The sequence below is a fragment of the Oncorhynchus gorbuscha genome, linkage group LG12 (assembly GCF_021184085.1).
Source record: "Oncorhynchus gorbuscha isolate QuinsamMale2020 ecotype Even-year linkage group LG12, OgorEven_v1.0, whole genome shotgun sequence".
NCBI classification, from domain to species: Eukaryota; Metazoa; Chordata; class Actinopteri; order Salmoniformes; family Salmonidae; genus Oncorhynchus; species Oncorhynchus gorbuscha.
Window position 1 is genome coordinate 59,026,967 of NC_060184.1, and position 12,940 is coordinate 59,039,906.

The 12,940-nt window shown below is 43.7% G+C and overlaps 1 protein-coding gene across 1 annotated transcript; it reads left to right on the forward strand.

Moving 5' to 3' along the window:
• The first annotated feature begins 283 nt into the window (after positions 1–283).
• On the forward strand, positions 284–4,954 carry LOC123990201. The gene is made up of 5 exons (XM_046290775.1): positions 284–455; positions 1,153–1,261; positions 2,129–2,248; positions 2,437–2,515; positions 2,607–4,954. The coding sequence occupies exons 1-5, from the start codon at positions 307–309 to the stop codon at positions 2,696–2,698; spliced, it is 549 nt and encodes a 182-aa protein (XP_046146731.1). The 5' UTR covers positions 284–306; the 3' UTR covers positions 2,699–4,954.
• The last annotated feature ends 7,986 nt before the right edge of the window (positions 4,955–12,940 follow it).

Below are 12,940 nucleotides of genomic sequence, written 5' to 3' on the forward strand. Positions count from 1 at the left end.
TTTGGAGAGTCTCCAATTCATTATTGAACCCTGAACATGCACTTGCCTGGAATGTATGGCTGTAATGTATGTTCATTGATGAAGCAGTTTACAAGTTCACAGTGGGTGCTTTCATTTCAACGACCCCTAGATGTCTCTCTAGTCTTGCCCTCTGTATCTCTCTCTCTGCTCTGTAGAATGATGGATCTTTTTTCTAAATTTAATTGAGTTTAGGCTGTTTCCTTTCCTCTAAACGCACATGACCATCCTGTGATTTTCTATCCGTCTCCCAAAACAGGCCTCAGAACTTCGTTGTTGGTGTTGTGAATGTGTTACTTGGATACTGCTTCAAAAAATATTTATTTTCACAAGATGCATTTGGCAGGGTGGATCCTTGCGGTGGCACTAGTTTTTGGGACCTTAAATCTCAAGATCACATCCGCGGGACCTCTCCATGCACAATGCAAAGTAGAATGGTAAGCTACTGTTTGACCATTACTATGCTATTACTATATGTCTATGTTTTGACCAGATGGTGCATGCTGTTTTTTATTGCGGTGCTGGATGTTAGTAAAACAAATTGTTGCTGTTGTTCACTCTTGCTGTTTTATGGTCTGACCCATACCCGAGTGGCGCAGCGGTCTAAGGCACTGCTAGAGGTGTCATTACAGACCCTGGTTCGATTCCAGGCTGTATCACAACCGGCCGTGATTGGGAGTCCCATAGGGCGGCGCACAGTTGGCTCAGCGTCGTCCGGGTTTGGCCGGGGTTGGCTGTCATTGTAAATAAGAATTTGTTCATAACTGACTTGCCGAGTTAAACAAAATAAATACAAACATAGAATCTGATGGACATGCCCCTCATGATGACTAATAATTTATTATAGCTCTCTGTGCAAAATGGCTCCAAATAAAAATCTATATCTTTACAAAGTGCTGATTTATTACAACCACTTGTGAATTGAATTAGCAGTTATGTTAGGCCCAGTTGAACACTACCCTCTGTATCCACAAGATGGTGCCAGTGCCATTTTACCTGAAATGACTGTGGTGGACACGAGTAATGAGTAGCTTCTGGGGCCCAAGCTTTTCAACTAGACAAGCTGATGGCCCGACGAGACTAAGTATTAAGCCTCGTCATCGATGTGTTTCTATGTTCTGGGTCCTACTACAGGTATTTTGGGATCCCCTGTAGACAGGTCTATGAAGGTCTGGTCACTCAGATCAAGCATTGGAGAACCATGTCCAGCTGTGTGATGGGGGGACAGAGGTGCCTCTACAAGGTATGGTGTGTGTGTGTTTTTATATCGTATAATTACTTGTGTGTGTTTAGGGTTGCAAAAGAAGAGTATATTACTGGTAACTTTCAAAGTTGAAATGTTCACAAGCCTTTTATGGAATTTTCAAAACATGTAAAATATATAAAATGATAAATTGAGATTATTTGAATCTAAAACATTGTAACAAAGCTGTAAAACATGATCCTAAATCAGTGGAGGTTGCTGAGGGGAGAACGGCTCATAATAATGTCCAGAATGGAGCAAATGGAATGGCATCAAACACCTTGAAACCGTGTGTTTGATGTATTTGATACCATTCCGCTCCCGTCATTACCACGAGCCCATTCTCCCCAATTAAGGTGCTACCAACCACCTGTGACCTAAATATAATCAATCAACTTAGTGAATACCGTTGGTGTTTAATGTGAGGGTTTCGCCATGAATTATCCTTGATATTTTTACTCAACTTTATTTACTCTGTCAATATGTGATTGTTGTAAATGTTTTGGTGCCAAACTGGTGGCAGTTGTCAAAAAAGTAAGTTGTTGGAAAAGTTCATTTGAAATTGTCATTGTTTAGATGCTTTTAAAAAATTTATTTAGCTGTTTTCTCTTGAATTCATATTTTATATGAATATATATTTTCAGTTATTTAAGTATAAATTGCCAAAGTTACCATAGATTACCATAGATTGCCATAGATTGCCATAGATTACCTGTTAATGACCAAAAGTAGAGAAAATTCCAGTAACTTTGGTAAAATACTGGTAGTTTTACAACCCTATGTGTGTTGCATATTTCCGACTATGACCCTTCTACTCTCTCTCTCTCTTGATCTCTTTCTCTTTATCTCTTTATCTCTGCTCCCCAGCTCCAGGCAGCCTCTATCCACTTCATAGCAGCCAAACACACCACACCATTTAAGAAGACTGTCGATGACCTGACGTTCCGTCTGGTCTCCTTTGAGTTCTTCACCCACTGTCACGTCTCAGTAGGAGGGATATTCTCTGATCCTGTTGTCATTTCTATACATCCATATGACATATAAGGACAATAATATAATGTGTAGGCTTACTTAGGGATCACATCTCTTTTTGTGGGTTATCTGCAGCTAACACTACCGTAACATGTCTCAGGTCTGAAACACTTCTTCTAACCAGAATCGTTCTTTCTCTGCAGGCCATGTCTGTCTCAGAGAGCTGGTATGCCATTAGAGATCACGGCACAAACTACTGCAACCTTTATAATCTCATGGAAGGTGAGATGGTTAACTCCAATACATATATTGGATCATCTGCACATGAATTATAAAATGTTGTCACTAATTGTTCTCCTTGTAATTAAAACAGGAAGTGGCCTTACAGATGCCCCTGGATACAAAGAGTTAACGAGTGACTTCCTGTGTACCCAGCGGTCCTCTGCTGACTGCACTGTATACTGACACCATGATGGCCCATGGTTCATATTGCATGGCAACAGCTTGCTCACCGTCAGATCATTCCTCATCATCTGCCAGTGTTAGCAGCACCGCATTTTATACACACACTGCTTTTGTTTCCTTAGAGGTCTTCTTTTTTTATTTGATCCATTCATTCTTATGCTGTATCTTTTTATCCTTTTTATTTTTTTTAATGAAGCAATGAAGTCAAAAGGTTCAAGTAAGGAGTAGTGAGGTAAAAGTTTCATCTGTAAGGTCTTTCCTGCTGTCTCAAGCCGGGAGAAAACGTAGTTGTAAATATAGTTCTCCTTTCGTTCTATACCTCTTGAGGTGAGTCGCGTTCTGAGGGGCATCGTTCTTTTTGACACCTAAACCAGTTTTCCTCTTAAAAGCAATGGTGCCGGGGTAAAAAAACAAAACACAGTGAGCTATGTGAATTGCAGGGCAGGTTTTTATTAGCACAGCAATATGGTCAGCTGGGCTTTGCCATCCATCACAGCGAAGGCTTTTCAGATCACTGCTAGAAGACACTTTGCCACGGACATCAATGTCTATGGCTGCATCCCAAATGTCAACGTATTCCCTATATAGTGCACTGGTTTTGACATAGGCCCACAGGGTGCACTTTATAGGTAGAGGGTGCCATTTGGGAGTTAGACAATCTATGCTTTAGTTTAGCCATATAGCTTTCCTCTCTTGCCAATAGGTGGCAGTGTCTGCAAGCTCCTTTGTCTTGTTACGGTTATCTGCACAAATTGACTTTTTATTATCATTAAACCACAGCAATTCCAATATTTCAAAGAAAAGTTGTATGCATTTCACTATGGATAGAGAAAGTGGACTAGGAAGAGAGCAGGCATTGCATAAAGACTATTGCTTTGATTTTTCATTTTTCCAGCACATACGAACCACCACGCTTCACAGCTTAAGGGCATAGATTTCCCTGCTTTCTGAAGAAGTGTAACATAACCGAATGATGTGTACTCAAAGAGATCAACGAATTGTTTAATTCTGATAGTAAGTAGACTATTATTTTCTGTGACTGTGTTATCCAATATAATGATTGAATTGAAACAGCTCTTCAGCTAACACGGACACTACGGTAATATCAGGGTTTAAATTGGGATAGTGGTCGTGGAACTGACTTCAAAATGAATAGGCTCTGAGAGATCATTTTTAATTGACAGTTTTATGTCCATCTGACAGTTAGCATCGTCCTGTCCTCCATCCAAATGTGGATGAACGCTGTTCCACTTCATATTCCATCCAGTCCAATTTAACAGCTGTTTATTTAATGTGTATGTTGTAACACATGCAAATAGTTTTTGTTTTAGGTGTGTCAAGTTACAGATATTTTGAAAGCATGGCCAAACTCTCGTTCACTATGTTTTTTTGGGGGAACAGGATGTATTATGACTCCTTCCCTGTGGCATCAGTATTTTGGAGTGCATATGATCCTACGCTGTGTGCATATGATCCTATGCTGTGTGCATATGATCCTACTCTGTGTGCATATCTTCATGCGTACGTTGTTGTATGTGCCCTTTCAACGGGTGCTTTACATGGTTAGACAGGACAGGCCCATGACAGTGCATTCCCTTTTCCTGCCCACATAACACAAACAGTGGTGAATTCCCTCTTATTAAAACTGAAATGACCCCAAAAACTCATAGCCTGGAATCTAAACTGATATGCTCAATTTCACCATTAAAACAGAACATATCAGTTTGGATTCCAGGCTATCAAAATCCTGCCCAAAACAACGATTTTGACAAGGGGCCCCAGGGCCATCAGGGGCCTTATAGTCCCTGTCTGAGATGTCTGCCTGGTGCTATGTCCGAAATGCCACCCTATTCCCTGTATAGTGCACACATTTTGATGAGAACCCTATGGGCCTTGATCAAAAGTAGTGCACTACATAGGGAATAGGGTGCCATTTGGAAGGAAGCCATGACAAGGTCCAGAGTGGCAGGGGGACGAGGTAATCACAGGCTGTGTATTGAACAATATTGAGAAGCACAACAATACCATCTATAAATCACCATTGAGAGTATGAGAGCCACGCTGGATCCAGGATCTCAAGGACAAAACAGGCTGTCCCCTCTAGCCGGAAGGGAACCAACCTTGTAAAAAGTGTCTGCTCGCTTTATACAAGGCAGTGTTATTGTTGTGGACTGTAACCCACATACTACCTTGCCTTAATGGTTAAACTGTTAGGATTTGTTTTGGTGTAATTCACAATTAAATATAGTTGATGCATAATGTTTTACAGTATATGAAGAGAACTAGGTTTCTTTCACAAACCGTTGGCTCAAAGTAAGAAAGGACCTAACATGACACAAGCTAATAGTAATTAGCGAATGTGTCTCCCTGTATTATACACATTGACACAACACCTCCCTATAGGAGTCTAAGGAGCAGTGATCTCTATCTCCACTACACTGAGTGTATGCTAGTTCTCTGTGAGGAGATGCCAGAGCGGATCCATCACTCTGGTTCCACCACTCTCATTAGCTGTGACAGAACATTAGCTCAGTGGAGGAGTGGAGAATGGAGCTAGTATGGTTCTAGAGCGGGAGGGTTCCGTTACATATGACCATGTGACCCAGTCACTAGCATTAAGGATCACCCTGCCTCAGATCACCACATTCATACTGTGACGGCTTCTGTGTGTGTGTGTGTGTGTGTGTGTGTGTGTGTGTGTGTGTGTGTGTGTGTGTGTGTGTGTGTGTGTGTGTGTGTGTGTGTGTGTGTGTGTGTGTGTGTGTGTGTGTGTGTGTGTGTGTGTGTGTTAATGCCCCTTGAGATCCATCTGAGTTGGTATGGATCTATTGTATGATATGATCTTCCCCAAACCTCTCATTTACAAAACATCTTCGTTCTTTTGACGCCCTTATAGCAGCAGTGCAAATGATATGTGAGTATAGAGCCATGCAGCGTGGTGTGTGTTCTTTAACACAGTGGGACACAAACATACCTGACAGTGTTTAAGCTGTCACCTCCAGCTAGCTAACCCCACTTGGCTTTCTTCCACTGAGTGTGTTTGTCACACACACACACACACACACACACACACACACACACACACACACACACACACACACACACACACACACACACACACACACACGCACACCAACTGTCTTCTTGTACTTTTGAACTCTTGTATGGCTCTGTCTATTAATTTGAGTGGTAAGCATTTCTCCAACCCCATCCCAGATGTTTTTACCTAAACAGTGGTGGGGGTGCCAGCTTTGTAATTGATTGAACTGCAGCTCTGTTCAAAAAAATATCTACCGTATGTATTATAGGTACAGTAACAGTCTGTCTGAAAGGCTAACAGGTTTAAATACAATTTGTTGTCCTTTTAAAGAAGAAAAATAAAGTAATACATTCCTTAAAAAAAGTTTATGAATCAAGTTTATTTAAAATAAGTTATATCGGTCTTCTAATATTTCAACTATAATGCATTTTTTGTGGCTCTCAACACCTGTTCACCTTGTACGTGGTATTTCATTCAGCCTGTTTATAAAGCCGCTGACCCCTTTCAATGACTCAATATTTCCGCATTAGAAGTGTTTGTATAAAATCCAATTCAATCCAAACATTTCGATATAGTCATTGATTTATGTCTTGCTTATTGTGGCCTAAATAATAAAGGGATGTCCTTCTGAATGTTTTATAGCCATGGCTACACTGCAACGATCATACCAGTTCCACATTAAAATGCAGAACAGCATTCCAGAACCCTGAGTGTTCCATGTCTGTCTGTAGGGTCCCATCGGTCATCTAGGACTGGGATCGCCTCTCCAGTGATTTCTCCTTTCCCCATCTGTGGTAACTTTAATGAAATACCTCTTTCACATGATTTCATTTAGCCAGTACGCTAATGGCTAGGGAAGTAATAATTACATTCAAATATTAATCTGGGGCCGGAGGACAGAGTGATGAATCATACACACGCCCTGTTGTCCAACATGGCCTTACCGTCGTCTTTACGTCTCCTTCTGTCTGACTAGACAGATTAGAATGACAAATAATTGTAATTCCTTATTAAATCGAGGAGGGCTGGGCCGAGGCAGAGATTTGAAAAACCCTATTGGAGGGGGTGTGGCAGGGGAGGAGTGTGTGCGCATGTGCATATGTGTGCGTGTCTATTCTTTGGGAGAAACCCAAATGGGGGCCTTACTCTATGGGTGCTGTAGTGCACCCAACAGCACAACTTCAAAAACAACAATCCCACAGCCACCTTGCAAAGCTGGGCTGGGGTCGTATGTATCAAGCATCTCAGATTAGGAGGGCTGATCTAGGATCAGGTTATTTCTGTCCATGTAATCTTATTAATTTTGATCTCAAAGGAAAAAACTGATCCTAAATCAGCACTTCTACAGTACTTTGAGGTGTTTGATACATACGGCCCCTGGGCTTATCAGCTTCTGTGATCACATAAGTTGTAATAAACTTTCCTCCCCCAGACAAGCCGGGAGCCTGGGAGACAGCCACGTTGAGGACTCATTACCGTAGGCCAGCATTACCCAGGAGACAATGCGTCACTCCTCCCCAACACCACAACCAGTGCTCCAAAACCTTCGCCTGTCAGTCGTCATCGGCAATAGCACTGTCAGAACCCCCCCCCCTCTCCCGCCCCCTTCCGTCTGGTTGATAACTGTCCAGCCCGAATTTTAAGGCGGATTAAAGCTATTATGACTACTGGTGGTTGTGTCTTCCATTTAACTCTGTGTTGTTTACCACAGCTTAGGGATCAATACCTTCCAGAGGGTTGCTAGACTTGAGGGTGACGTTGACACCTAATTACCAATATGTGAGTATGATTATTGTCCTGTAAACAGTCTGTTGTGGTTTGTTTGTGTGGGCGGACTTGATTGCACACAGGAGGTTCTTCCGAATCACTTCAACTGGAAGGAAATGGTTTGCTACAATGGCCAGGGCCAGGTGTGAGTTGGCAAAAGACTACTCAGAGTACTCATAGTAATTTTTTCCCCCAACTTACTCAGATATACTGGATCACTTATACCGACTAACAACAAATATGTTTTATTGTCACATACACCAGATGGGTGCAGTGAAATGTGTTTTACAGGGTCGGCCACAGTAGTACGGCGTCCCTGGAGCAAATGAGGGTTAAGTGCCTTGCTCAAGGGAACATCGGCAGATTTTTTACCTTGTCAGATCAGGTATTCCAACCAGCAGGCTTTTGGTTACTGGCCCAACACTCTAACCACTAGACTACCTACCGTGCAAATATTATGGTGTTCTATTAATGCATTTATAATATGTTAATTAGGTCAGATTTAATGTACGTGGCATAAAGTGATTCTACAAAATAATGACTTATCAGCCTTAGAAAGGTATGATACAAGGTATGATCATGTTAGATAAGTCGAATAATCTTGCTTGTGCTGATTTGGTAGGATCTGAGCTGCAGGACAGGGTAGGTTTGGCTGCTGCTCTATCCTTCCTCTCCCCAGCTCTGTCTAAATACACACCCTCTGTTCTGTTACCATCTGGTCCAACAGCCATCATTCAGGTTCCCCTCGCAGACACAGCGCTATCAGTCATCTGCCACCCGTGGGCCTGAACACCCTAACACCCTAACACGCATACGTTCGGGCTGGGGGATCACTCACAAGGAGTTTGGAAATGATTGCATCTCCGCGATGTCTTTAAGGAGGGGTTGAGGAGGTGGTGGGCTGGGTGGAGGGATGGATGGATGGATGGATCCGAGAAGAGGTGGAGAGGTGAAGGGGTGGAGAGTTGAAGGGGGGGGGGTGAGTCGAATGGGTAAACCTAGGTGAAGGCTGGACACTCGTGCAGGGAGAGAGCGAGAGAGCGAGAGAGCGAGAGAGCGAAAAGGAGGTATTGGAAGGTATGGACAGAGGGAGGGAGGAATTGAAGGGATGTATTGTTGCTGTCTCATGGAGGTGTGGGTGTAGTTCATCACTCTGGACCCTTGGTGATAGAAGGGCCTTGTTCAAGCCTCCATTTGAAATCTGTGGGTCAGATGTCCAGGTCCGACCGTGTCCCCTGCCCTCTGGGGTGGTCAGAACACAGGTGACAGGAATGGAGATTGCTCTTTGGTTCCTCTTTAAAAACACCGTACGCTCCCATGTCGACCCCCCCCCCCACACACACACGCTTGATCCCTATGGATGAGAATAGGATGGATCTCTCATTTTGTCAATTGCTTGTGTTGCATTTTGAATGCTGGGTTCTTATAATTGATTGACTCAGAGACTAAACAAATGTCTTCAGCTTTGCAGGAAATAAATGCAACCCAAACAGGATGGACAAAGCCTTTATCTATGTGTCTCTGTGGTGTATTATAGTCCTTCTGAGTAGTGTCAGGGTGAACAGGATATTCTAAACCCCCAGCAGGAAATAGCATGGTGAGTGACCTCATCAGTCAGTCACTAATTGCTATGATTTTCTCTGGTTTGATAGGACTTCTGCCTCACCCACACAGAGCTGATCCTGGTCCATTAATCACACATGAATACCTGTCACTGTGAGAGGCTGCACTCGTCCAACAACCCTCTGACAGCCAAGGTCCTGACGACCAGGGAAAATGAGCATGGGGAGAGAGTACTGGGGAAGAAATGACACCCTATTCATTACTCTCTTTAGAAAAAAGGGTACCAAAAGTGTTCTTCGGCTGTTCCCATAGAATAACCCTTTTTGCTTCCAGGTAGAACCCTTTTTGCTTCCAGGTAGAACCCTTTTTGCTTCCAGGTAGAACTCTTTTGGGTTCCATGTACAGGTTTCTACATGGAAGTAAAAAGGGTTCTACCTGGAACCCAAAGGGTTCTTCAAAGGGTTATCCTACGGAGACAGCTTAAGAACCCTTTTAGGGCCCATAGGGCTCTGGTAAAAGTAGTACACTGTGCAGAGAATAAGGTGTCATTTTGGACGTAGCTATGGAAAGTTAAACGGAGGGTTACGGGTAACAAGTGTCACTCCTTGAAATGTAGTTTTGATCTCTATAAGTAAGGTCACCAGTGTGTGGATCGTTCATCAAGAAAACAGATTTCAGGTTTTACTGCTCTTGTTTTTTATTATATTTGGCAGCCTCAAATAATCTATCATCTTTGTTTATCTCGCAGGTCATTCCTGCAGTGGGAAATAGTCATTTGCGGTAACCTCTTCATACCTCCATGCCCCTAACCTCCCCTCAACCTTATCTAAAGAGTGTCTCACTCTGCCTATACCATGCCTCTAATATCACCCCATCAACTCTATGAAAACTGCCTATACCAGTGGTGAGTTATGAAGTCCCTCACACATGGTAAATATTACCTCTGCCCACCCCCTGCAACACCCCATAAGCCCTCCAGACAAATGCTAGCTTAGCGAGACCATCAGGGCTTTAAATGATGAAGAAGAGGAGGTGGAGGCAGGGAGCTAAAATGAACATATGGAATATTATGGTGGAGAGGTGGAGATTCCTCAGGCCAAACACACACACACACACACACATAGATAGACCTGAGAGAGAGCGAAAAATGGGGTCTGTATGTTCCGATTTATGACTCGTCCTTTAAGTCGGGGTTTCAAATTGGCCGGTGGTCAGAGAGTGATGAGTGCATGACATTTATTGGAGCCGGGGGACCTGGGTAAACTGTCAGTGAAGAGGGCGGCTTTGCCCGGGCACCATGTGCGGCGCGCGGCTATTGAAGGTTATGTTGAAGTCTGTGTCATTAAGAAGACAGACCCACTGTCAGGAAACATATCCTCCTCGGGTTTCCCCTCTCCTCTGCTCCTCTCCAGGCAGAAACAGGCAGAAATCTATCAGCCGTCGGTGAGAGAAATCCTTTTATTAAGAAATAAAAGGGAGAAGTGGTCTACCCACCACAGTGTCATCCATTTTGGCAGCTCTGCCTCTGTAATAACTTTGTCTCTGAGGCTGCCTGCTGCCCAGCCCGGCTGCACATAGAGAGAGATATGACATTTATCCTGGAAGCATGTGGGTCTATCTCAAGAGAGAAAGAGGGAGTTTTGTTACAGTACAAAGCTGAAACCTTGGCGCTGATTTAAAAGTCTCACAAATAATGATGTTGTCAGGTTGGTTATTTATAAGAATTGTCAAAAGGAATGTGGCCTATTTCATTTCAGGTGAAAGAACAGTCTTTAGCTCAGCTAGCCAAGCGGCAAACATTTTACGTGTCACCGGAGTCCCCTGAGCTTGTATAATGTTGACAGCATATCGTAGAACCCCTAAGTTCTCCCCCTGACCAATCAGATGTCCTGTTTGTTTAACATGAAGCAGTGTCCCAGCGAATGAGAGCAGGGCCATCAGAGAGAAGATGATCACATTAATTATTCAATATAGAAAAGCCCATTTTCTCTCAGATCTAACCTTTACCCGGCGAATCGCCTCTGCCCGTGTGCGTGTGCGTGCGTGCGTGTGTTTGTGCGTGTATATGTGTCTGTGTACACTCTGATTACGTCCTCGTTGCCACTGTGCGAATAGCTTTTAATGTCCCCATTGCCAGCTCACACCTCTCCACCCACTCTGTTTATTAAAATACGTCCATCGTTAAGAGAGCAAATAGAACCAGGATATTAGAATATTACGGCAAGGGTTGGGAAGTGTAAATATCAAGGTTATTGCTTTGATAACGCATAGGGGTTATGCGTTACATCCTCAATGGCCAACATAATATTAGTCAAGTGAGTTTTCCATTTGGGCTGAAAATGGGTTGAGTACATTGAAACAACACAAAACCTCCACAAAAACACTTAATGGGAAAGCATAAAGGCTGCACACGAGTACATTGCATTCTGTCAGATGAAATTAGTGTGTCAAAAGTGTTGAAAAATGAGATTTTATTCTCTGCTTTGTTGTGATATCACTTTGAGAGAGAGGGGGAGAGAGAGAGAGAATGACAGAGGGAGACAGACAGAGAGAGGGGGGTAATAGAGAAAGTGGAACGAAGAGAGAGAAACAAAGAGAGAAAATGAGGATTTAAAAAAAATAAACATTGCAGCATGGATCGCATGGGTGGCGATGGCCAACGTATGAAGCGCCCTAGTGCTCGATCCCACAGCTGAGCCACAGGGGCGATTTGTCACCTTAAAGCTCATTAATCACTGAATCGAGTTTTGAGGGGGGCTGTGCTGTGCATTGAGGGGATTGGGGACTATGCAAGCAGGGTCACCCCATCCATCCAGGACCCATGCTGGAGCACCCAGGGACCTGCAAGGTCAGGATCAAGGCAGGGAGAGGAGCTGTACGGGCTGGGTTGGGGCTGGGTTTGACTGAGCTGGGGCTAAGGCTGGGCTGAAGCTGGGATCACACTGCCAACTCAACCCAGATCCTAAGGTACCTGTCACTTTTCCACTGTGTGATGTTTGGTGTAGTCGGCAAGATCTGGGCCTCAGAGTGGGCAGTTGTAAAGTAGGGGTCCATTTTATATGCTTTTTCTTTTTTTGTGTTTTGTCTCTACTGCACTCTGCCTGCTCAACCCAGATCCTAAAGAACCTGTCGATGTTCACCTTCTGACACATGTACTGTACTGTACTGTACTGTATTGCACTGTACGTGCAATGACACCTTTTCTCTATGGGCAGCTAGCTACGGTATCCACAAACGCACTCCTCTCTATGTAACATGGTCCCCTTTCTTCGTATTATTCTGTCTAAATGGCAGTAGAGAACACCACCAGCAGAGTGGTCCCACTGGTCTCATCTGAAAACAGAGCACTACACAGAAGCTTTATTGGGGTATCGAGCCAGAGCAAGGGGCTCTCACTAGCATGGCCTGTAAGACATACGGTAGATGTGGTCGGTCTGACAAATGTGTCTTGTGGTTTCCTCTCTTTGTCTTTACTGCCTGCACTATATATGCAAAAGTATGTGGACACCCCATTCAAATGAGTGGATTTGGCTATTTCAGCCTCACCCGTGGCCAGGCCTAATTGCCCAGCATCAGTGCCCGAACTCATTAATGCTCTTGTGGTTGAATGGAAGCAAGTCCCCGCAGCAATGTTCCAACATCTAGTGGAAAGCCTTTCCAGAAGAGTGGAGGCTATTATTGCAGACAAACTCCATATTGTTGCCCAAGATTTTGGAATGAGACTTTGCGACAACAGGTGTCCACATACTTTTGGTCATATCGTGTATCTATTTAATGGACTTGCATTTTTTTTAAACAGTGTCCAGAGAGCATGAAGGCAACGTGAAGTGCGTCACTGGGTTTTGAGTGAGTGACCCAAGTGGGAGAAAGAC

Coding starts and splice junctions, on each gene's coding strand:
- LOC123990201 (XM_046290775.1), top strand. CDS start 307: ATGTGTTACTTGGATACTGCTTCAAAAAATATTTATTTTCACAAGATG. Junction 1,262..2,128: donor GACAGAGGTGCCTCTACAAG/GTATGGTGTGTG, acceptor TCTGCTCCCCAG/CTCCAGGCAGCCTCTATCCA. Junction 2,249..2,436: donor TCACCCACTGTCACGTCTCA/GTAGGAGGGATA, acceptor CTTTCTCTGCAG/GCCATGTCTGTCTCAGAGAG.